At 39.5% G+C, this 22,821-nt stretch overlaps 1 protein-coding gene across 5 annotated transcripts; it reads right to left on the bottom strand.

Moving 5' to 3' along the window:
- Positions 1–275: 275 nt before the first annotated feature.
- On the bottom strand, positions 276–22,779 carry LOC138824780 (tRNA (guanine(6)-N2)-methyltransferase THUMP3-like). 5 transcript variants are annotated; one of them, XM_070019036.1, is made up of 10 exons: positions 22,731–22,779; positions 20,919–21,205; positions 19,438–19,515; positions 16,180–16,659; positions 12,822–12,952; positions 9,987–10,056; positions 6,308–6,423; positions 2,558–2,668; positions 1,366–1,489; positions 276–1,195 (listed from the first exon to the last, which is right to left on the bottom strand). In XM_070019036.1, the coding sequence occupies exons 2-10, from the start codon at positions 21,171–21,173 to the stop codon at positions 1,052–1,054; spliced, it is 1,509 nt and encodes a 502-aa protein (XP_069875137.1). In that variant the 5' UTR covers positions 21,174–21,205; positions 22,731–22,779; the 3' UTR covers positions 276–1,051. The 5 variants fall into 5 exon arrangements, with proteins under 5 accessions (XP_069875137.1, XP_069875138.1, XP_069875136.1 ...); XM_070019037.1 differs by having other exon boundaries at positions 22,697–22,736; XM_070019035.1 differs by lacking the exon at positions 22,731–22,779 and adding an exon at positions 22,430–22,690.
- Positions 22,780–22,821: the final 42 nt, after the last annotated feature.

Raw genomic sequence — 22,821 nt, 5'->3', positions numbered from 1 at the left:
ATGTTTCAAAAACCATTTAGGCAATAGAGTCCTAGCTGAGTTAGCTTTCCTTGGAACACTTGATTCAGAGTTGGCAACTGGGGGCAGACAATTATCAAAAAGGGGATGAAGCCTGTTCCTGACAAGAATTTTGGGGAGACTTTTATTGAGTGCCAGGAGCTTAACAGCTATAGCTGGATATGCCAAAATAAACTTTTACAAAATAAACCTTTATTGTTAGTTCTCATTAAGCTGCATGTGAATGGTGATACAGGAAGACACATAAATACCAAAAATTACAGTTCCCAAACTAAGATGTTTATTTTTACAGTGCTGAAGTTTTAAGTACAAGGCTTCCTTCCTACAGAAGAGCTCTCAGTTCAACCGTGCCCTGAGCATTATTTTTTATGTCATGTTCCCAATTTTTCATTCAAAGACATGTTTTTTTTTCACCTATCCATTTTCTTTTCAAACGCAATATAGTTCATTGAAAGAAAACTTCTGACTTGGTTCTATAGCTTGTCTACCAGTATTTCTGCTATTTATAAATAGAACTATCCTATGAAATATTTGTAGTTTCTTTAGTAAATCCTATACTATGTTTTAGTTTTGTGTATCAAGAGAGGCATGTTTTAATCTTTAAGGCAAATGATAGAGATTTCATCTCGTAAACTTCAAAAGATGAAATAATGCTTCATTTTGATGTTGAGGTAAGGAACCTGAGCTACTGAATAGCAAAGCTGCACAGGCAATAAACATAGCCTGAGATACTGGGACCATATGCTCTCCTGTCTTTCCCACAACCAGGGAGCCTTAAGAAAAATGTTCTAAAGCCTAGATTCCCAAGCATTTTAAGGAAAACACAGCTTAGCTACCCCTTCAAAGGAATTACAAGAAAAAGCTCTGCATTCTCAAAAATTGTGTCATGTTACATTCACATCTCTTGTTAACCGAAGTGGAACTTTGGAATAATTTAAATAGCGCTTCTGTTACTTTTCTAAGAAGCTCTTCATGTTGACATTTTCAATGTTCTGACGTCCAAATGTATTAATCACCTTCACTCTTTGTATAACTAAGAAGTTGCTCTTTCATTTTCTAAAGGATGTACAAAAGCTTGAGGTGTACGTTTTAGAAGATAAACTGCAGCATGAAGACCTCCTATGTTGACCCACACTGTATGAGCTTTTCGCCATACTTGTCCCATTCCAGATAATGCCTGCGTAGAAACAAAAAGCAGAAGTAAGCAAGCTTGAAAATCTGCTTCTACACTACAACCTATGATGTTTAATGTTTTAAGAGACAAGGGAAGAACAAATACTTTATAGGTCTGCTTTAAAAATACTGAAGTTGTCACAGGTTAAGAGTTAATAAGCAAATATACAGCACCTTGGTAAAGCATTTCTTGTCCTGAGTAAGTAGTACTGCTCGGCCTGTTCCGGGTCTACAGACACGGCTCATCTCCTGCAGGCAAGCTGGATACAGATTCCAGTTTCTCTTCTTGGAGCCCATCCTACAAAATAAGACCAACAAATTAACTACTTAATGTTCCAAATAGTAAATATTCATGCCTACCATAAATGAAAATAAAATCTGATGCATGATGAGGTATTAAAAAGGTACTTTGAGAAGCCAAAGCTTTGCCAGTTTATCTCAGTGAAATAAATTTAGAATTAGTAAACTGCTTATGATTTTGATGGAAAGGAAAAGGATTTTTTTTTTTTAAGCCAGGCACTGACAACTCTTGCCTGTAATCCTAGCTATTCAGGACATAGATATGAGGATGGCCGTTTGAAGCCAGCCTGGGCAGGAAAGTCCGTGAGACTTTTATTTCCAACTAGCCACCAGAAATCTGAAAGTGGCACTGTGGCTTGAAGTGACAGAGTGCTAATCTTGAGTGAGAAACCTCAGGAACAGCTCCAGGGCCCTGAGTTAAAGCCCCATGACGGACAGGGGGGAAAAAAGCAATTTTTAATAATGATAATTTTGTTCTCAATAAAAATTTAGGCACTCAAACCATATAAACCAAACTAGTGAGTAGAAATCATTTAAGAAACAACCAAGTTTCCTGTCTTGTTATGTGATATATATTAAATAATTCAGCAATGGGCTAGAAAATCATGTATAGTTTCAAAATGAAACTCCTGTGATAGATGAGAATGTGTTACTATATTCCAGAATTCTTATAAGAAACAACTGGATGAGTTCAAATTGTTAAAATTATTCAGTACTCTTAAGTTTTAAAAAGAATCTAAGGAGCCGGGCGCTGGTGGCTCACGCCTGTAATCCTAGCTACTCAGGAGGCTGAGATCTGAGGATCGTGGTTCAAAGCCAGCCCGGGCAGGAAAGACCATGAGACTCCTATCTCCAATAAACCACCAGAAAACCGGAAGTGGCGCTGTAGCTCAAGTGGTAGAGCGCTCGGCTTGAGCTGAAGAGCTGAGGGACAGCGCCCAGACCCAGAGTTCAAGCCCCACGACCGACAAAAAAAAAAAAAAAAAAAAAAGAACCTAAGGTTTTTTCTGTCTGGGAGAAAAAAAACAACCAAAGGGTGAAATAAAACATTTATCCCATCTTCTACCTTTTTCCAAATGGCATGTCTGTTACAATGATATCCACAGAGCCAGTTCTCAATGGGAGATTACAGATATCCCACTGAACAGCATCAATAGGCAGGCCCCAGGACTGTTTGCTGTGGGGACAAAGGAGAGGTATTTCAACACACTCTGAAGTAGGAAATGTAGACTGCTGTAGAAAAGTATAAGATGCTATAAGAATAAGTGAGAACATCAACTTCTTAATCAGAATCTTAAAACTAGATGTAGGAAGAAAACATGGTCATAAGGAAAAACTTAAAAATGACTGAGATGGAAAGTGACGTAAAATTTAAAAGTGGTTACAAATGGTTTTCAAAAGATGTACGCGTAATCTACAAATTAAGGATTCAGATTAAGGGAAAACTATTTTAAGAAAAAATTGTTAAGAGAACTTTACAGCACTGAAGCACAAATTTAAAACACAAGGAGGTTTATTGATGAATTACAAGGTTAGGAAGTGACACATTTGAAGAAAAAAGTGTGGTGACTTATCTAGTATAAACAGAGAACCTAAAGAAATAATTGGTCAGGCAATTGTAGCTCAAGGTTGTAATCCTACTTACTCAGGCTGAGATTTTAAGATTACGGTTCAAAGCAACCCTTGCTAGCAAAGTCAAGACTTTGAACTCCAACTACCAGAAAACTGGAAGTGGAGCTGTGACTCAGTTATAGAACACTATAGCCTTGAATGCAAATGCTCAGGGACAGTGCCCAGGCCCTAAGTTCAAGCCCCCTGACAAAACGAAACAAAAAACAAAACTGGTACACGAACAGCTAGTTGTTTTGAAATTACAAAAAAAAAAATATGTGCCACACTATATTTAAAGAACCCAAGGAAGAAAAAACTATTGAGAGCTTGACAGTAGACAGACTGGACATAATAATATGAAAGATTTAATAAACATTTCAGAAGTAACTTCTAATAAACAAGACATAGCAATACTGTATAATCTAAGAATTATATGCTAGTCAAAGACTGTGAGCATAAATTTGACAGAGTATTTAATAATGAGCTGTTTAAAAATAAAATTCAGGCTAGGTGTAATGATTTATACTGCTAATCCCAGCTACTAGATTGCAGGAGCAAGTTTGAGGCCAGGACGCAAAAAAGTTACTGAGACCCTATCTCATAGAACAAGCCAGGCTTGGTGATTAATGCTCATAATCCTACCTATACAGAAGGGCAGGAAATACAAGATTTTGGTCCATACCTGCCTGGGAAGAAAGTTTAAGGCCTTATCCAAAAAATAAGCAGAAAGTACTGAAGGCATAACTACTAAAATGATAGATCAATTGGCCTGGTGCTCAGTTCCAAACCCTCGTCCTGGCACCCAAAACAATAAAGGTGATTCGTATGCTGAAAATTCGTAGCACCTTGTAAACATAGGTGCTAAAAATATAACAAAATATATAAATTAAACACTAAAAAGCTACCCTTAAATTGATGAATATACTACTATAAGGTAAGTCAACAAAACTTGACTGCAGAGAATTTGAATAATTAGAATATTTAGAAGCTAGACAAACATTATGTAGTTATATTAAGCCTCAAAACTTCAATAAATGTGAAACAGTGTATCAGACAATTGTTAAAATACTTTAAAAAAATGAAAACCCAAATATTAGGTAAATAAAATGTTCTAAAACCATAAATTTAATCTGTAGGCCAACAGCATCAAGCTTCACTTAGGAACTTGCTAGAATACACATTCTCAGGTCTTAATCCATACATACTACTAAATCAGAACACACATAAACAAGGATACCCGTGATTCACATGTATGGTAATGATGAAAAGAAATTCACCTTACTAAAAAAACATGCATGTAACCAGTGACTTCAAAAGTTAACGAAAACACAATGGTATGCTATGGTCAACTATAGAACTTACAACTTAAGCCTGAGGGCTGCTATGCAGTTCAGTCATATAGCACTTGTGTAGACTTTGGTTCCATCCCTGCCCTTCAAAAACACAAACAGCTGGCACTGGTGGCTCATACTACCACTACTCCTAGCTACTTAGAAGGCTCATGAAGATCATGATTCAAAACCAGCCTGGGCAGGAAAGTCTGTAAAACTCTTTATTTCCAACCAACCACCAGAAAATCAGAAGTGGAATTGTAGAGCGCATGTCTTGAGCTGAAGAGTTGAGGGGCAGCACCAGGCCCAGAGTTCAAGCCCGACGATTGACAAAAAGAAAAAAGAAAAAAGTGGGCTTATGGTTAAAGAGCCTTGGAATATTTTGTTTAGAAAAGAATATTTGGGGGCTGGGAAGGTGGCTCAGTGGTAGAGCACTTGCCTTGCAAGCCTGAGGCCCTGGGTTCGATTCCTCATCACCACATAATCAAAAAGATAAAAGCCAGAAGTGGCGCTGTGGCTCTGAAGAGCTGAGGGACAGTGCCCAGGCCCAGAGTGCACGCCCCACGATTGGACCCCCCCCCCCAAAAAAATATTTGGGATGTATGGGTGGCAGTTTTATGTCTTAAGTATCTAAAGTCTTTGGGAAATACATACCTATAATCTAAGAACTTGGAAGCCCAAGGCAGTTCAAAGCCAGCCTGAGGCAACAAAGCAAATGCCAGAAGACCATTTCAAAAAATTAAAAAGAAAACAAAACAAAAAAGAAATGGCTAGAACACTCAGATGTAAAAGACACACGAACTTTTACAAGAGTGACTGGAGAACTTAAACTGGATAGTGTGTCAGCATCTCTTTGGATATTCAGAAATTGAGAAGAGGAGACCTAGAAAATCTTGATTTGAAGCCAGCCTTCCAGGAAAGTCTGCAAGACAACATCTCCAATTAATCAGCAAAATACCAGACTGGAAGCATGGCTCAACAGTTAGAGCACAAGCCATGCAACCACATGAGGGCCTTAATTCAAGCTCCAGTACTAACAAAATGAGAAAATAAAGTATGGGATGGATTTCAGGTCCTTTCAACAAAAGTTCCTTTAAGGGTCAAATAACAAGAGAATGGCTACATTAAGTGGTATTTCTACATGATGGAATATTATGTATATAGTCATTAAACATAACTAAAAATTTTTTTTTTCGGTCTGGTCGTGGGGCCTGAACTCTGGGCCTGGGCGCTGTCCCTCAGCTCTTCAGCTCAAGGCTAGTACTACAGCGCCACTTCCGGCTTTTTTCTTATGTGGTGCTGAGGAATTGAACCCAGGGCCTCGAGCATGCAAGACAAGTGCTCTACCACTGAGCCACCTTCCCAGCCCCATAACTAACGTTTTTGAGAAATTAAAATGAATCTAGTTTAACAATGGTTAAATAAACTTATAAGCTATAAGTTAACTGCTTTTTGAAAAAGATATATGAAGGGAAGAAAAAATAGAAACAAAAAAGTATAACTGGGAAAATCATGTTTTAAAAATCTTATTTTCAATAAATTTAAATGGAATCTTACTATTCATTTATTTTTTTTAAATTTTTTTTGGGGTCCGATCGTGGGGCCTGAACTCTGGGCCTGGGCGCTGTCCCTCAGCTCTTCAGCTCAAGGCTAGTGCTCTACCACTTGAACCACATAGCCACTTCCGGCTTTTTTTTTTTTTTTTTTTGCTTATGTGGTGCTGAGGAATCGGACCCAGGGCCTCATGCATGCAAGGCAAGCGCTCTACCCCTGAGCCACCTATTCATTTATGGTGTCATACTGCAATGGGGATATTAAGTCAATACAAAAAGTTATTATTTAACAAATGCTACAAAATCTTTAAAAATTTTTACCCTTCTTTAATTTGGTTCTTGGTCAATAAAGATGAGATGTTATTTGCTGCTCTTTTCACAGCCAGTGGATTGTTATCACCAGCAATATGGTAACAGTTATACCACTCAGTAGCTCCCTGAAACACAAAGAGTATTAATTTAAAAAATTAACAAACTAGAAACAAGCTAAATTATTAAAGGGAACTGGGCATTGGTGGTTCATGCCTGTAATTGTAGCTATTCAGGAGGCTGAGATCTGAGGGGAGTGGTTCAAAGCCAGCCTGGACAGAAAAGTCCATGAGAACTCTTATCTCCAATCATCCACCAGAAAACCAGAAGTGGAGCTCTGAGCAAAAAGAACTCAGGGACAGTGGCCAAGCCCTGAGTTCAAGCCCCATGACCAACAAAAGAAATTATTAAAACTATGCATGTTGGCAACTTTGCAAATTCCCTTGCTGGAACTGCCTTCCTGTTCTTTCTCTGTTTGCTCAGTTGGTACGCATCTCAAAATCTCAGTCTATTGATACCAATCCCATCTTCTCAAACTACCTCAGATCTGTCCCTCTGAAAGTATTCTGTACATGCCTTTTCCACTGTACATTTCCAGTTTTAACTGTGTCTATGCCTGTTTGCCTTCAAACTGATCTAGCAACTCAAAAGATAGATTCAGTATTTTATTCAGTCCATCACCCAGTAATGTCTATTATATTGAAAGCACTTACTATAATACCTAAATAAACGGTTTTAAAAAGCTAAACAAACCCACATCCTTGTGGTTTGTGCAAGTTTATATAAATTGGTATATTTGAGCACTTTATAATAAAATACTTTCGAATAATGAGCATACCAACGAAAGGACTGTGTGTTTGTGTGTGCAAGTATGTATATACTGGTACTAGGGCTTGAACTCAGGGTCTGGGAGCTTATCTCTTAGCTTTTTTGCTCAAGGCTGGTGTTCTACCACTACAGTGATAGCTCCATCTCAGACTTTTTAGTGATTAATTGGAGTCTCATAGACTAGTCTGACTTTAAACCTTGATCCCGAGATCTCCACCTCCTGAGTAGTTAGGATTACAGGAGAAACACCAGCATCTGGCTCCCTGAAAGGATTTTAAGTCAGAGCATATATACCAAGCTGTGACATATTTATGGAAGGTCATGACATACTATCCTAAACCTGAACAGTCGTTTGTGCTGATTAAAAGGAAGTTTATAATAGGAAAACTGAGAAAGATTCTACCCTGATTGGTGGTAAGAATACCACTTTTGTAAGAGGAATGAATATCCCAACCATGAATACAATGCTTTTTATTTTGCCAGTGGGTCATACCTGCAAACCTAGCTACTCAGAAAGCTGAGATTTGAGGATTGTGGTTTCAAAGCCAGAGGTTCAAAGCTAGCCCAAGCAGGAAAGTCCATGAGACTTATCTCCAATAAATTACCAGAAAACCAGAAGTGGCACTGTGGCTCAAGTGGTAGAGTACTTGCCTTGAACTGAAGAGCTGAGAGACAACGCCCAGGCCGAGTTCAAGCCCCACAACCAACAAGGAATACTAAAAGTATGCTACATTTGAATGGGAGGGATGGAAAAGGAATTCAGAATTCAATGCAAGTCTCAGCAATTCTGACTCCCCAACATGTATTTTTTTATAGTACTTCTAAGTTTAATTCTTTAGTGTGTGTGTGGAAATACTGAGGTTTGACTCAGGGCCTTATGCTTGGTAAGGCAGTACTCTACTTCTGGATCCTCACCTCTAGCCAGGTGAATGGAATCCTTTCTACTCCATCATGTAGAAATAATGGATAGACAAGAAAAGCTCCTCTAGTGTTCAATAAAGATAGTTGCCACCTGAGAAAAAGTCTTGTTGGGATCTGATTTTGTAATAGCAGGAGAGGGAACACAGGAGGGTAATTCACCAATTTACGAAGTTGACAAGACTATTGTCAAAAAGGAAAAAGGACAGGGTGTCTGTTATGAAAATGAAAGACCTGTGACTTTTTATACCAGTCACAAGTCTTCTGTAGGGCCCAATTGGCTCTGCTCTGGTCTGGGTGGAAATGCTACTATGGTAGCAAAACTCTGGTACAAAGTGTTTACTGGGGCAGTGCCTTCTAGAGCTGCAGTGGTGTTCTGAGTGTCGGCATGAGGGCAGTCCAACTGCTTTGTTATCAGGTCTTTGCTAAAGGCAGCTGGAGTACTTAACTTTGGTCTTAGTACCCAGGGAAAGGTGGATCTATTTCATTCGTATGTTACTCATTTTGATCATATACCAGCTTAAGCTTTCCTACGTGGGCAACTTCATCTTCACTTTTACCCTGAAATGGCTCACTTTTTTCTTAGCCTTTTTTGATTCTCATTATGTGTCTCTGGCTTGGCATGCAGTGGCCTTACTTAACATTTCATACACACCCCATGGCTGAATGCAAGATGGTATTCTGCTCTGTCCCTAGCATTCTTCTTGATCACAACTGGGTATTCTTTGTGCAGGTCTCTTTAAACACAATCATTTCTCGATAGCTGTTACTAGCAGAAAATAATCATGTAGACTTCCCACTTGGATTTTTACTTCCAGGTCACAGATGTCATTTTCTAATTAGTCTGGATTATTTGTCCTTTTGTGGGTTGCTTTGGACTTGCTCATCTGTCCAGTTTTTGCCTACTCAAAAGAATTTGTGGGATCTCCCTATAGTTTCTTCTCATTACCTTTTGGTATACTTTGTGGAAGAATTTACTGTTTCATCCAAATTTAAGGGATTTTACTGATAGCTCCCTCTCTAAATCATTTACAGATGACACTGATTCACTTAAACTCTTTCAAACATTTTTTCATTAGAAAATATCTTTTCGGAGCTGGGAAGGTGGCTCAGTGGTAGAGTGCCTGCCTTGCATGTATGAGGCCCTCGGTTCGATTCCTCAGCACCACATAAGCAGAAAAAGCTGGAAGTGGGGCTGAGGTTCAAGTGGTAGAGTGCTTGCCTTGAGCTGAAGAGCTGAGGGACAGCACCCAGACCCAGAGTTCAGGCCCCATGACCGACACACACACACACACACACACAAAAAAAAAATCTTTTCATTTCGAGTTTCCTTGATGCCATAGTAATTTTAAAAACTACATTTGTGTACAGGCTTGTTAAACTTTATAAAAATATTCCTAACTTTTTTTTTCTTTTCAGTGCTACATGGATCAAACCTAGGGCCTCTTGCATACTAGCGAAAGCATTTGACCACTGAGCTACCCCTCAGAAGTTCTCCCCTCTTACAATTACACTTGTCTCCCAGAAAGCTACCTTGACCAAAAAGCATAATTTCTTTCACTATAAAGAGATGAAACTACCCTCCAGCTTATACTTATAGCTTCAATTATCTTTTACTGTTCAATTAAAAGCTTACCTGCTGTTAATTGGCGTGGATGAAATAGTTTACTTGCTGCAGAAAGGAAACTCCCTAGTCTCCTTCTCTGCCTCCTCTGTAATCCAGACACAGATATTATTATCTAGTCCTATGACACTGTTATGTGAAATAAATGTTTATGTTCTTTGCACAAAAGTTCTAACTTTACTATTCTAATTCTTTTAAAACTCAGGTTCACTAATTAAACTTTGGTAGATTGTCTAATTTGCACATTAGGTCTAGAACATTATAGGTATATCATCTGCTTATCTTAAAAAAAAAAAACAAAAACTAAGGAAATGTTATTACCTCTATTGGTATTGCCCCTGTTCCACACATCGGGTCAACTATTATATCAGTGGGTTGCGGTGCACAGAGCCTAGAGGAATAAGGAAAAAAAATAGCCTACATGAAAAGACTCAAATAATTTGTGCTATGATAAGGTGATACATGTCTTGATGCATGTCTAACCTCAACACTCAAGAAGCTGAGCCTGGAGGATTTTAAATTCAAGACCAGCCTACCCATAGTGAGACCCTGCCTCTAAAACAGACAGATTGATAGGTAGGTACATAAGTAGACAGTTATTTGTGGTTGGAGATGTAGCTTAGGGGTACAGGGCTTGCCTAGCATGCAATAAGGCCTTGAGTTCAATCCCAAATTTGAGACACAGCTTTAAGTTTTTCTATGATTCTCTAAGATTTTTTTCTCAGCCCCACAGCACTATTATTACTTTTTCATTCTACTCTGTGTTTCTTTTGGCCAGTTGTGGGGCCTGAACTCTGGGCCTGGGCACTGTCCCTCAGCTCTTCAGCTTAAGGCAAGCACTCTACCACTTGAGCCACAGCGCCACTTCTGGCTTTTTCTGCTTATGTGGTGCTAAGGAATTGAACCCTGGGCCTCATGCATACAAGGCAAGCACTCTACCACTGAGCTACTTTCCCAGCCCTCATTCTACAATTACATGAGCAAAGGAATGAGTACATTTTTTATCAAGCATTGTTGCCTCCTCCTTTGTTTCCCCTTCCCATCTGCTCTCTGCTCCTCCCAACCCTCGCCCCAAAGCCAAAGTTTGTTGTTTATCGATATAACATCTTGCACATCTCATTGTTGCAATGGGTCCACCTGTATCCTTATTTAAATAATTTGTTTTTTTCCCTTCCCCTCCACAAATTATACCAACATCAAAATTCTATTCTATTTTTATTTCTAATATTTGGACCCCAAATAACTCTATCTCCGCCTCCAACAATATTGTCTAGTATTAGATAATACATTGGTTAAATTAATGAAGGTCAGGAGCTTTTCCTTAAGCAATGGAGTCTAGCTTTCCATTACTGGCATTGATTTAATATGTTCCAATGTGTTCTCAGCAGAAAAAGAGAAAAGCAAGAAAATCATTTAACCACAAGGACTTGCTAGACATGTTTAAGAACAGGTATTTTGCATGTTTCTGCACTCAATCCTCACAAAGTCTTTGAAGTCCCACATCAAAACTCATTTTGTAGTATCAAAACTAGCAGCCTGGAGAAGATAATAGGAAGAATGGCAAAGGAAAATGAAAGCTTGGTGCTGCACTTTGAAAAGTGGAAAATTCTGCTATAATTCCTGGGTTGCAGTGAGTATAATAATTGAAAATATGAGCAAGCCAGGTTTGGTGATACCCAACTGTTAACTTAGAAGGCTCAGGAGAGATAGTGAGTTTTAGCTAATCTGGCCTACATAGAAAGATCTTGTCCCAGAAGAAAAAAATAAAAGCTCTATGTGTTCATTTATATATTATATACCATTAAAAAAAAATCTCTGCAGCCAGGTGCTGGTGGCTCAAGCCTGTAATCTTAGCTAGTCAGGAGGAGTCTGAGATCTGAGGATCGCGGTTCAAAGCCAGCCCAGGCAGGAAAGTCTGTGAGACTCTTATCTCCAATAAACCACTAGAAAACCAAAGTGGCACTGTGGCTCAAGCTTGCCTTGAGCTGAAGAGTGCAGGGACAGCGCCCAAGCCCAGTGTTCAAGCCTCACGACCGACAACACAAAAAACCCAAAAAACAAAACTCTGCTTCAGGCCAGGAATGAGGGATTTTGTCCATACTTATAGCTATTAGTGAAGCAGAGACTGAAAAAATGGTGATTAGAGACCACTGCATGCAAAATAGTTAGATAGACACCATCTCAATAAAAAAGACAGTCTGGATGCTGGTGGTTCACACCTGTCATCCTAGCTACTCAGGAGGCTGAGATCTGAGGACTGCGGTTCAAAGCCAGCCTGGGCAGGAAGTCCATGAGGCTCTTATCTCCAATTAACCACCAGAAAACTAGAAGTGGTGCTGTGGCTCAAGTGGTAGAGCGCTCGCCTTGAGGTGAAGAGCTGAGGGTCAGCACGCAAGCCCAGAGTTTAAGCCCCTCGACCGACCAAAAAAAACAAAAACCAAACCAAGCCAAACCAAAAAAAAAAATGAAGCTGAAGGAGCCAGGGGGCTGAAGGAGCAGGGGCTTGGTTCAGAAGTAAAGTGCCTGCCTGCCCAGCAAATTTGAGTCTCCTCAGTTCAAAGCCCTAAGCTGCCAAAATAAATAAAAACTAGAATTCCCATTTTAAAATAAAAAAAATGAGAAACTTTAGTATTTTTTTTCCTTTTGGTAGTTTATTGGAGATAGAAGTCTCATAGCCTTTCCTGCCTGGGCTGGCTTCAATCTGCAATCCTCAGATCTCAGCCTCCTGAGTAGCTAGGATTATAGGTATGAGCTATTAGTGCCCTTTAGTGGTATTTTTAATATCACAAGGAATCAATACTGGAATATGACAAATAATTAGTAGCTTTTTAATTTTGTCATCCACTAAATTTTAACACAATATTTTAAAATGGTAAATTCAAGCTGGACACCTGTGACTCACCCTGTAATCCTACTCAGGAGGCTGAGATCCGAGGATCACAGTTTGAAGCCAGCCCAGGCAGAAAAGTCTGTGAGACTCTGATCTCAAATTAACAATCAGAAAACCGGAGTGGCGCTGTGGCTCAAAGTGGCAGCATGCTAGCTTTGAGCTGCAAAGCTCAGGGACAGTGCCCAGGCCCTGAGTTCAAGCCCCATGACGGACCAAAAAAAAGGTGAACTCACTTTAAATAAGACAGCATCAATCCATTCTCTCACCTGAGCATCCCATAGGCAAGAGTTGATCGAAGTGTAGTAGGTCCAAAATGTGTAATATTTCTACGGTGGAGACTCTCCTCAGTCAATGCAATACCCACAATGACTTCATTATCATGAATATTCAAGAGAACCTATAATCAAGTTAAACAAGAAAAGGAAGCGATTAGGATTGTTCAAACTGCACTTATTGCTAAGACTTGAGACATGGTCTCACTTTGTAGCCCAGGCTGGTCTTGAACTCATTAAAAATCTTGAACTTGCAATCCTCATGGTCATCTTTCTAATCTAAGTGCTGAGATTAGAGGTGTGTGCCACTGTGCCCTTTCTTGAGGTACACTGGCATCTAATTAGGTACCCATCACTGTCCTAATTGGCATATTCATTCCCATGGCAGCTGTATGAGAAATGGAGCTGTACAGGAAATATTCTGAGCTGACAAAGGGGAAAAATGGTTAGAGAGTGAATGACTTTTCTCAGATTCAAGTATCCTCAAAGCTACAGAAATTGACTTCTTGGTAAAAATGTTAGCTACTAGGAACTTCTTAACATGTAAGAGGTTTAAAGATTTCAGTATCTCTTACCCACATCAATCACATGAGTAGTCACAAGAAAAAGCAACAAGCTAGTAAGAGGTATCTAGAGTTGATAATATAGCACTGATATCCTAACTTCAGGTTGAAGTTTATTTTTAAAATGTACTTCACATTTTAGTTGCAGGCAAGCACCCAAAACCAAATTTTAAATATTTTAATTCTAAATCAATTCTTTTTGTGGGTACTAGAATTTGAACTCAGAACCTTATTCTTAACAGCTGCTCCATCACTTGAGCTACAGTTCACACCCTTAAAAATCTATTTTATTCTTGTGTATGCCAGGCTTGGCTTGAATTTAGGGCCTAGGCACTGTCTCTGAAGGCTAGCACTGCCACTTGAGCCACAGTTCCACTTTTGGCTTCTTGGTGGTTAATTGGAGATAAGTCTCACAGACTTTCCTGCCTGGGCTAGCTTCAAACCGCAATCCTCAGATCTCAGTCTCTCCAATACTGGGATTACAGGTGTGAGCTCACCATGTACTTTTTTTAAAAAAAAAAATTTTTTTTTATTGTAAAGGCACTGTACAAAGGGATTATAGTTACATGAGTAAGGTAATGAGTACATTTCCTATCAAGCCTTGTTACCCCCCCTACTTTGTTTTTCCCCTATCAGCCCTTCCTTCCCACCAGTACTTCTAAATACACCCTTTACCCTAATTAATCCATTGTTACCACCATGCTACGGATGCTTTATTGTTTTTGTAGGGTTCTTTTGTTTTGTATAGGAACTGTTTGAGCCCCTCCTCTAGCTCTTTTTGCTCTGGTTTATTTTTGTTGGTACTAGACTTTGAACTCAGAGCCTCATGTTTGCTCAACTGATGCTCTATCACTTGATGCTCTATCACACACCTCTAGGATTTTTGCTAGTTGTTTTGGAGACAGAGTCTCAGGAACTTTTCTGCCTGGGCTGGCTTCCAACCATGATCCTCTGGATCTCCATGCCCCATATTACTATGATTACAAGTGTGAGCTACTGATGCCTGGCAGCTCTTGCTATTTTTTAGACAGGGTGCGCTAGCCTAGAGTGGCATGCTATTTATTCTCTCCACACCCTGGGACAGATGCTCAAGCCATCCTATATTTTATATGGAAAAAGGGTCTGGCATACTCTAGCCAGAGTTAGCCTGGAACCGTGATCTTCCTATTTGCTACCTTTTCATTTAGGTAGTGAGACATTAATGGCTGTTTTTTCACTTTTTTTTTTTTTAACCATATATAGGAAATTTACTTAAAAATTTTTTTAAGCACTTGTATGAGGGGTTTCTGTTCAACAAGTCATATTTCATAAGATTTTCAAAAATTTGACTCATTTAAGTAATGTCTGAGTAGCCTTTTTTTGGTCCTAACACAGAAACTATTCAAATGAAAAGTACAACACTGGGCTGGGAATGTGGCTTAGTGGCAGAGTGCTTGCCTAGCTAGCATGCATGAAACCCTGGGTTCAATTCCTCAGTACCACATAAAAAGCCAAAAAGTGGCTCAACTGGTAAAGCACTAGCCTTGAGCAAAAGAAACTCAGGCATAGTGGCCAGGCCCTGAGTTCAAGCCCCAGGCCTGGCCCCCATCCCCCAAAAATATACATTCCCCAGTCTTCTACCTAAAGCTTTCTCTTGACACTCCTACATGCAAGGCACTGTTCTAATTTATACTAATGACCCCATTTCATACTAATTCCTTTGGAGCTAATTATTAACTCCTTCATAGATAAGAAGCTTGAGACACAAGTATATCAGCTCACTTGCCCAGTCATACAAGTTGAGATTTAAATACAAATAGCAGGACTCTACAATCTGCCCTCTGAGCCACCTTGCTAACTTTTAGACATCACTGTCCTAATTGGCATATTCATTCTCATGGCAGCTGTATGAGAAATGGAGCTGTACAGGAAATATTCTGAGCTGACAAAGGGGAAAAATGGTTACAGAGAGTGAATAACTTTTCTCAGATTCAAGTGTCCTCAAAGCTACAGAAATTAACTTCTTGGTAAAAATGTTAGCTACTAGGAACTTCTTAACAATGTAAGAGGTTTAAAGATTTCAGTATCTCTTACCCACATCAATCACATGAGTAGTCACAAGAAAAAGCAACAAGCTAGTAAGAGGTATCTAGAGTTGATAATATAGCACTGATATCTAACTTCAGGTTGAAGTTTATTTTTAAAATGTACTTCACATTTTAGTTGCAGGCAAGCACCCAAAACCAAATTTTAAATATTTTAATTCTAAATCAATTTTATAATCTGAAAGTCTATATAATATAGAAAAGTTTTAGATGAGGATTTAGAGGACTATGTATGTAGTTCAGTTGTAATGTGCTTGCTCTGAGTTTGATAAGTAGCCCCACCATAAGAAGTATTTATCTTTTACTAAGCATGGTGATACAAGCCTTCAATGTAATCATGGCATTAAAGCAAGGAGGGTTGAGAGTTTCAGGCTGAGTTACTACGTCAGACCCTGTCTCAAGAAAAAGAAAAGATAGAATGAAATTATAAAACTGGACTTTTAATAGCTCCTATGTGTTGAGCACTTAGCATACACAAAAACTCCAAATGTCTTATCTCATTTACCTTCAGTATAGTTTTAAATGACTATTTTAAACAGCTCAGAAAGATTATCTGTCCAATGTTACATAGTTGTGGAATTAAAATTTGCATGTCTATCTGTTGGCCCATGCTATTTTTAACCCCATCTTACTTGCCCCAGTTAATTTGGAAAATTTTACAAATCTGTGACAACTTTCTTGCATAATCACAGAGAGTGTACCTACCTCCACATCAAAGTTGGTCATGTCAGCCTTCCACTTAAAATAATCTTGAACAGCACCTCCAAAATCTCTTGCAGCCTCATTTGAGGTAAAGCAATGCTTCTCTCCTGCCCTGCTGCATGTGACTCTAAATTTCAGCACTCGAAGCTCAGTATCTTCTTTTGAGCTTTCATCAGCCTCATCTTTGCAAGATGCCAAGTCCTCACCTACTAATGTTAATATCTCTTCTTTAATGGCTGGATTTTCATAATAGTCTAAGATGTGTGAACCTATAAGATCGTCAGCAAACTCTTTTTTAACATTATTCTCATCTAACTTGTCTCCTTGTCCATTATCAATCATCTTCCTTTTACTTGAATTCTGATTTATCTTTTTACGCTTTGTTTTTTTTTTCTTGAAATTGGTGTTAAGTTCCCATACTTTTAAAGGGTCAGACCATGGAAGTTTGCCAGCCAAATCTTCAAAATCCTTTAGAACTTCTTCCTATAAAGGACAGAGAATAAAACCTATTTTCATAACTGTTATTTGATTTGTTGTTCTTTTTAATGCACTTATAATGTACTCCGTGTTTTTTTTGTTTGTTTCTTTGCATGTTCTTCCCCCATGGTACAACCCCTGTTGTCACTGTATTTGATTCCAGTGTCCTGCATCTTGTATATACATTTTTCTAATTTGGGGAGGGAAAGGGAAATAACAAAATGCTGAAATAAGGATACAGGATGACCTATTGTACCAATAAGATGTCAAGACAGTATGTTGAAAACAAACTTTACAACTTTGCAGGGGGCGGGGGGAGAAGGTAAAGAGGAGGGGACGAAAGGGATGGTAGGGGGAAAATAAAGGAGAGGGTAACAATGCTCAATAGGAAATAGACTCATTACCTTGCTCATGTAACTGTTAACCCTTCTGTACTGTATTTTTACAATAAAAATATATATTAAGAACAAAAAATAAATAAATATGCTGGTTGCCAGTGGCTTTTGCCTGTAATCCTAGCTACTCAGGAGGCTGAGATCTGAGAATCTCAGTTCAAAGACAGCCTGGGCAAGAAAGTCTGAGAGACTCTTATCTCCAATAAACCACCAGAAAACCAGAAGTGGCACTGTAGTTCAAGTGGTAGATTGCTTGCCTTGAGCTGAAGAGCTGAGGGACAGCTCCCAGACCTAGAGTTCAAGCCCCAAGACCAACAAAAATTTAATTAATTAATAAGTTAATATAATATATAACTGTATTTGAACCAATAAAGACTTGCTTTTGTTTTAGTTACAAACTGCATTAGTCTATTTATTTACTACAGTAATGAAAATGCCTGCAATTAAGAAAATCCGAGTTTCAATGACAAATTAGGGTACAGACACATTAAGTTAAAAGCAATCTGATAGAACGATCAGAAATACAACTAAGATAAAAATTTAAGCAGCAAAAAGCCAAAAAGTGGTAAAGAAACAATGTGTGAAAATCATTAAGAAGAAATAGGTGAATGAAAGAGAGGAAAAGAGGGCAACATATGCCTCACTGACAGACTTCTTTTTGGACCTTTAGAATTTTGGGTATATATGTATTAACTATGCTAAAAAAAAAAAAAAAAGACTTAAAAACGAACAAAAACCAAGGAATGATTTATTAGTGAAGTCAAAGTACAGCTTGAGGCAGGCAGTTGGGTACTGGCCAACTATATAGAAGCTGTCAGGGCATGTAGTTCTAGTAACCAATAGGGTAGGGTTTCCAGCTGGCATCCCTCCCCAAATACTGCAGTGAATGCCCATGTATGAAAAGTCATAAACCTAGAGAACGCAAAGACAACTTAAAAGAAAAGAACTTTAAACAGTTAAAAATATATCTAATTTTTATATAGCCACCTTTTTGAAAATTAAATGTAGTGATGTACCCTCATGCTTAAGTCCATTGAGAGCTTCCCTCTACACACAGAAAATCTATATTCCTTAAAAGTTCAATGGAATATAATTCTGGCCTATTTCTCTTACATTCTTTCAAGATCATTCTGTCTCATTTCTGATCTCTATATTTGCTGTTCACATGGCCTCTTTGCAGTGCAAGCCCCTTGCATATTACTTAAAATAGCAAGTTAAAAGGCCTGCTCTACTTAAAAGCCTAAGTCTCTCTTTTCCTATATTATCACCAGTGCTTCAATCCTTATTCATGTGTACTGACAAAACCAGTGCCATGAGATAGAAAGTTTTACTTCAATCTTTACTTCTCACTAGCCTCAAGGGATCAGCAACTTCAGAGTTATTCACAAAGCACAGCACGATGTTCTCTGTATCCAGTTGGAGTCAACTAACTGATAGAAATGAGACTTGGTAATGGAAGTGAAGGCTTTGCTACTACTTAAAACCTGCTGAAATAATAATAAACTTTAGAGTTAGCTAATTAAGTTCTATTTACAAATAACGTTCCCATAAAAGTCACCTGAAGACTGGTATTTAAACCAGTGGGATAACACGGGCATCAACCCTTTCTTCAGAAACTGTTTTAAAGAAAATAATAACAGGAATACCAATCGTATCTTAATTGAACTATATGGTTTTTGTAACCCTGAATTATAACATAAGGTTTCTCAACTATAATGAAAGTCAAGCTGGGCACCAGTGGCTCATGCCTGAAATCCTACCTACTCAGGTGGTTGGAATCTGAGGATCATGGTTTTAATGCCAACCCAGGCAGGAAAGTCTGTAAAAATTCTTATCTCCAATTAACTACCAGAAAACTGGAAGCATGGGTCTGGCTCAGGGACAGAGTCCAGGCTCTGAATACAAGCCCCATGACAAAAAAAAAAAAAAGTCAATCAGAAAATCAGAAGTACAGGAAGACATGGAGAGGGAGAAGGCCTACAGCTCTCAAGTATAAAGACTGTTTACAAAGCGGGCAGCACACTTTGTCTACAATAGGAGGAATGTACATAGATTAATGAAGGGAACTTCCCTGAGTCTCCTCTACAGCATTAGAGAAATGAAAGATAAATAAGGATTCTCAAACATAGGTCACATATTTTCTGGAGTGGTGCTGTGGCTCAAGTGGTAGAGCGCTAGCCTTGAGCTGAAGAGCTGAGGGACAGCACCCAGGCCCAAAGTTCAGGCCCCATGACTGGACCCCAAAAAATATTAAAAAAAAAAAAAAGACCCTGAGTTTGATTCCCAGCATGTCAAAAAAAATTAATAATACTAAATGATAGGCAGACTGTGAAAAACAGAAATAAGCTTTTTTTTTGAGAAGATATCTATTATATTTGGAAGAGCTCACCTTTGTATTTTTGAACTGATAATCTTTAAATTCTTGAACCACCACAAACAAGTTATCAACTGATCTTAGACAATGAACCTGGGAAGGAAAAAAAAAGTTAAAAACAAATTTCTGGAAAAAGCTATCCAAATTTATATAAATTAGGTGCAATAGTTTTACGTTGTTGGTTTAAGAAGGGTTCCCATTGTGTAGCTCCAGCTGGCCTGGAAGTCGCTATGTAGCTCTGAACTCGCAATCCTGTCTTGAACTTTCCAAGTGCTACCATTGCAATGTTCTGCCATCACCTACCCAGCACTGGGGTCTGCATTCAGGGCCTCCCTCACATGCAAGGTTTACTAGACCAAGTAGTGCTCTATCACTCAAGCCATGCCTCCAGGTAGGTTTTTTGCTTGTTACTATGGAGTCTCAGGAACTTTTCTGCATATGCTGGCTTTAAATCTCAATTTTCTGGATCTCAGCCTCCTGAGTAGCAAGGATTTCAGACAAGAGTCATTGGAGCCTGGCTAGGCACAATAGTTTTACAGTACCTAATACCTGTATTTTAAAACTTCCCAAAAGAAGTGCAGCAAAGCCAGAAAGTCCATGAGACTCTGGTCTACAATAAACCAGCAAAAATCCAGAAGTGGAAGTATGGTTCCAGTGGTACAGTACCAGCCTTGAACAAAAAAGCTCAGGGACAAAGTTCAGGTTCTGAATTCTAACCCCAGTAAACACAACATGCACACATACATGCATGCACTCATGCACACACTCAAAGCATAGCAAATGGAAGCATATTTACAAAGTATATTTAAAAGACTTGCTTTTTAAATACATGTATGTTACAAATGCATACAAAACTAAAAATGTGGTCAAACTTATACTAAATTTGTTTTATCGGGGAGGTAAGGTCAAAAGGAGAGAGACTAGAAAGGAAAGGTGGAAGAATATAGTCGTAATATACAGCGTACATATATGAAAATGGAACCAGTTAACTTGTGGTGTTAGGTAGGGTTGGAAGTGATGGGGGAGAGATCTATGGAAGGGGTGACATTGATCAAGATACTGTTCTTGTGGAATCGAAACTCCTTTGTACAACTACTTAAAAAGATAATAAGTAGTCAAAATTACAAATCACCACCTAACAACAAGAAGCAGTAATTTTATCACCTGATTTGGAGCAAAGCAAAGAGAACCTCAGAGGGACCTGTAAACTAGAAAAATGTAAGTCAAATCCAGTGCTGGTGGCTCACACCTGCAATCCCAGTTATTCAGCAGGCTGAGATCTGAAGGCAGCCCTGGAGAAGCAGACAAATCAAGGGATTTTTATCTCTAATTAGCCAGCAAAAAGACAGAGCAGAGTTGTGGCTCAAGTAGCAGAGTGCCAGCTTTGACTGGAAAAGCTAACAGCTTGAGGCTACGAGTTCAAGCCCCAGTACTGCATTTAAAAATAAAATTTTAATGTAAGTGTAGAATTACTAATTTTAAATATTGCTTCAAACCTGAGCAAGGCTTTCCACTGCAATGTCAAAATAAATCTTGCCCCGGTCTTTGCTGATTTTGCATGATGACCCCAATTTCTCTTTTACTTCATCTGCAGCTGTTTGCTCAAAGCCAGTAGGTACAGTGGCTCCAATAGTGACACGGAAATGCTCAGACTCACTTCTGACATCAGTTTCTGTCACCCTTACAGATCTCTGGTTCACATGAAGATTCACATTCATGAGTCGGTTAATAGCTTCTTTAACGTCAGCCATGTTGCAGTATTTTCACGATCCTAACACAATCTCTATAAAATACAGAAAAGAGAAAGAAGTAAAGCCCAAACCTACTTCATTTATAATGAAAACACCTGCTTTGGAGAACAAAAGCAAGAAATACAACATATATACACATATATATATATGCACACACATTCAAGACACCTAATTAAGTATACATCAAAATCACAACATTGAATAAACAAAGGCAGAGTGCAGCTTGTAAAACACATGTTACTAAACAAGCACCATATGTACTATGAATAAATAGGAGCAGACACATAGAGTATTTCCACAGCATGCAGTATTTGGTTTGAACTCATCTATGTTGATAAGAAGATATTTCCTAATTACACTACTTAACAATAAAGAAGCTGCTAGAATATTGACATTTCTGAATATTTTCCTTTTATCTAGCACTTTAGAAACTTCCCAAAAGAAGTGCAGCAAAGCCAGATAGACATGTGTTTGAATTCTTGCTTCTAGTTTCATAGATTGAATAACCTAAAGCAAGTTAATTCTCCCAAACCTGAAAATAGGAAATTAGCTCTTTCCCTAAAGTCGTTGAGGGATTTGAGAATAGCATAGTGCTGGGCCAGTGATTAAAACTTAATAGGAAGGTTAGAGACTGGCCTGAGCAGAAAAGTTCTCCCAGATTCCTTCTTAACCCATGGTTTGCTACTATGCATGCTTGTCACCCCAAGGTTTGTGGCTGAAAAGTGGGAGCATTAGGTGCAGTCCAGGAAAGTAGAGCCTTCCCACATCTCTACCGAAGGGAAGTTGTGGACTGCCCAACCGCTGATCCCAGCAATGGCAGGAGGCCCAAAGTAGGTGGATCGCAGTTTGGACACCAGCCCGTCACAACAGGACTGAATTCCATAGTTGTCTCAGGCAACGTTCCAAGTATGAGGTGCTCAAAATAATTTAAAAACTGTTTGCAGCCTATCTATCTTCCTCGTGTGGACAGTGGTTCATTAATTTAAGGAAGATTACCTCGACCTACTACTAATAACTATACATACTGTGGGGCATCAGAAGAGACCTCTGTAATTGTAAACGAACGTCCTGTTATCTGAACGTTCTCGCGTGTTAAGGGGAGGGGTTAAGAAGATGAAGCTCTCAACCGATTATCAAAGGGTCTGAAACCCAAATCCACCTCCGTACGTCGAGGACCCAGCGTGGGGGGTCGGCTGGGCCGAGGTGGCAGCAGGGTTTAACGCTAGTTAGCCATTTCCTGTCCCGAACGAGCCCACCTGCCCGAGACGCCGTCTACCGCAAGCGAGGGGGTGTGCGGCCTCGGATCCGAGCGCGGCGCAGGGGAGCGGAGCTACAAAACCGCATCTCCCCCGCCGCCAGGCGGGACCCGCGGGCACACGAGGCCCGCTGGGCAGTGCAGGCCAGGGACAGGCCACGTGGCGGGCTCCGCCGTAGGACCACCCCGAGGGACGCCCCCGCTCCGACTCCGGCCCTGGACGAAGGCAGCTCCTCCCTCCCGCCACTCCTGACCGCCGCCCGGTTACCGGCCGCCAGCACCCGCCGGCCCAGCGCACTCACGTCACGCCACCGGAAGCCGGCTCGCCTGGCCCGGAAGCGGAAGTGATGGAGCGGATCACGGAAGCGGAAGTCCGGTGCCAGAGGCGGGCTC

The sequence above is a fragment of the Dipodomys merriami genome, unplaced genomic scaffold (genome assembly GCF_024711535.1).
Source record: "Dipodomys merriami isolate MVZ:Mamm:240054 unplaced genomic scaffold, mDipMer1.0.p SCAF_13, whole genome shotgun sequence".
Lineage (NCBI taxonomy): Eukaryota > Metazoa > Chordata > Mammalia > Rodentia > Heteromyidae > Dipodomys > Dipodomys merriami.
The sequence above is the reverse complement of the archived record's forward strand: the minus strand, read 5'-3'. Positions and strand labels throughout refer to the sequence as shown.

Excerpts from the sequence above, each read along its gene's own strand:
- LOC138824780 (XM_070019036.1), bottom strand. The coding sequence starts at position 21,173 with ATGGCTGACGTTAAAGAAGCTATTAACCGACTCATGAATGTGAATCTT. Across the intron at positions 10,057-12,821 it reads CTTGCCTATGGGATGCTCAG|GCTCTGTGCACCGCAACCCA; the intron begins GTGAGAGAATGG and ends TTATTCCTCTAG. Across the intron at positions 1,196-1,365 it reads ACAAGAAATGCTTTACCAAG|GCATTATCTGGAATGGGACA; the intron begins GTGCTGTATATT and ends GTTTCTACGCAG.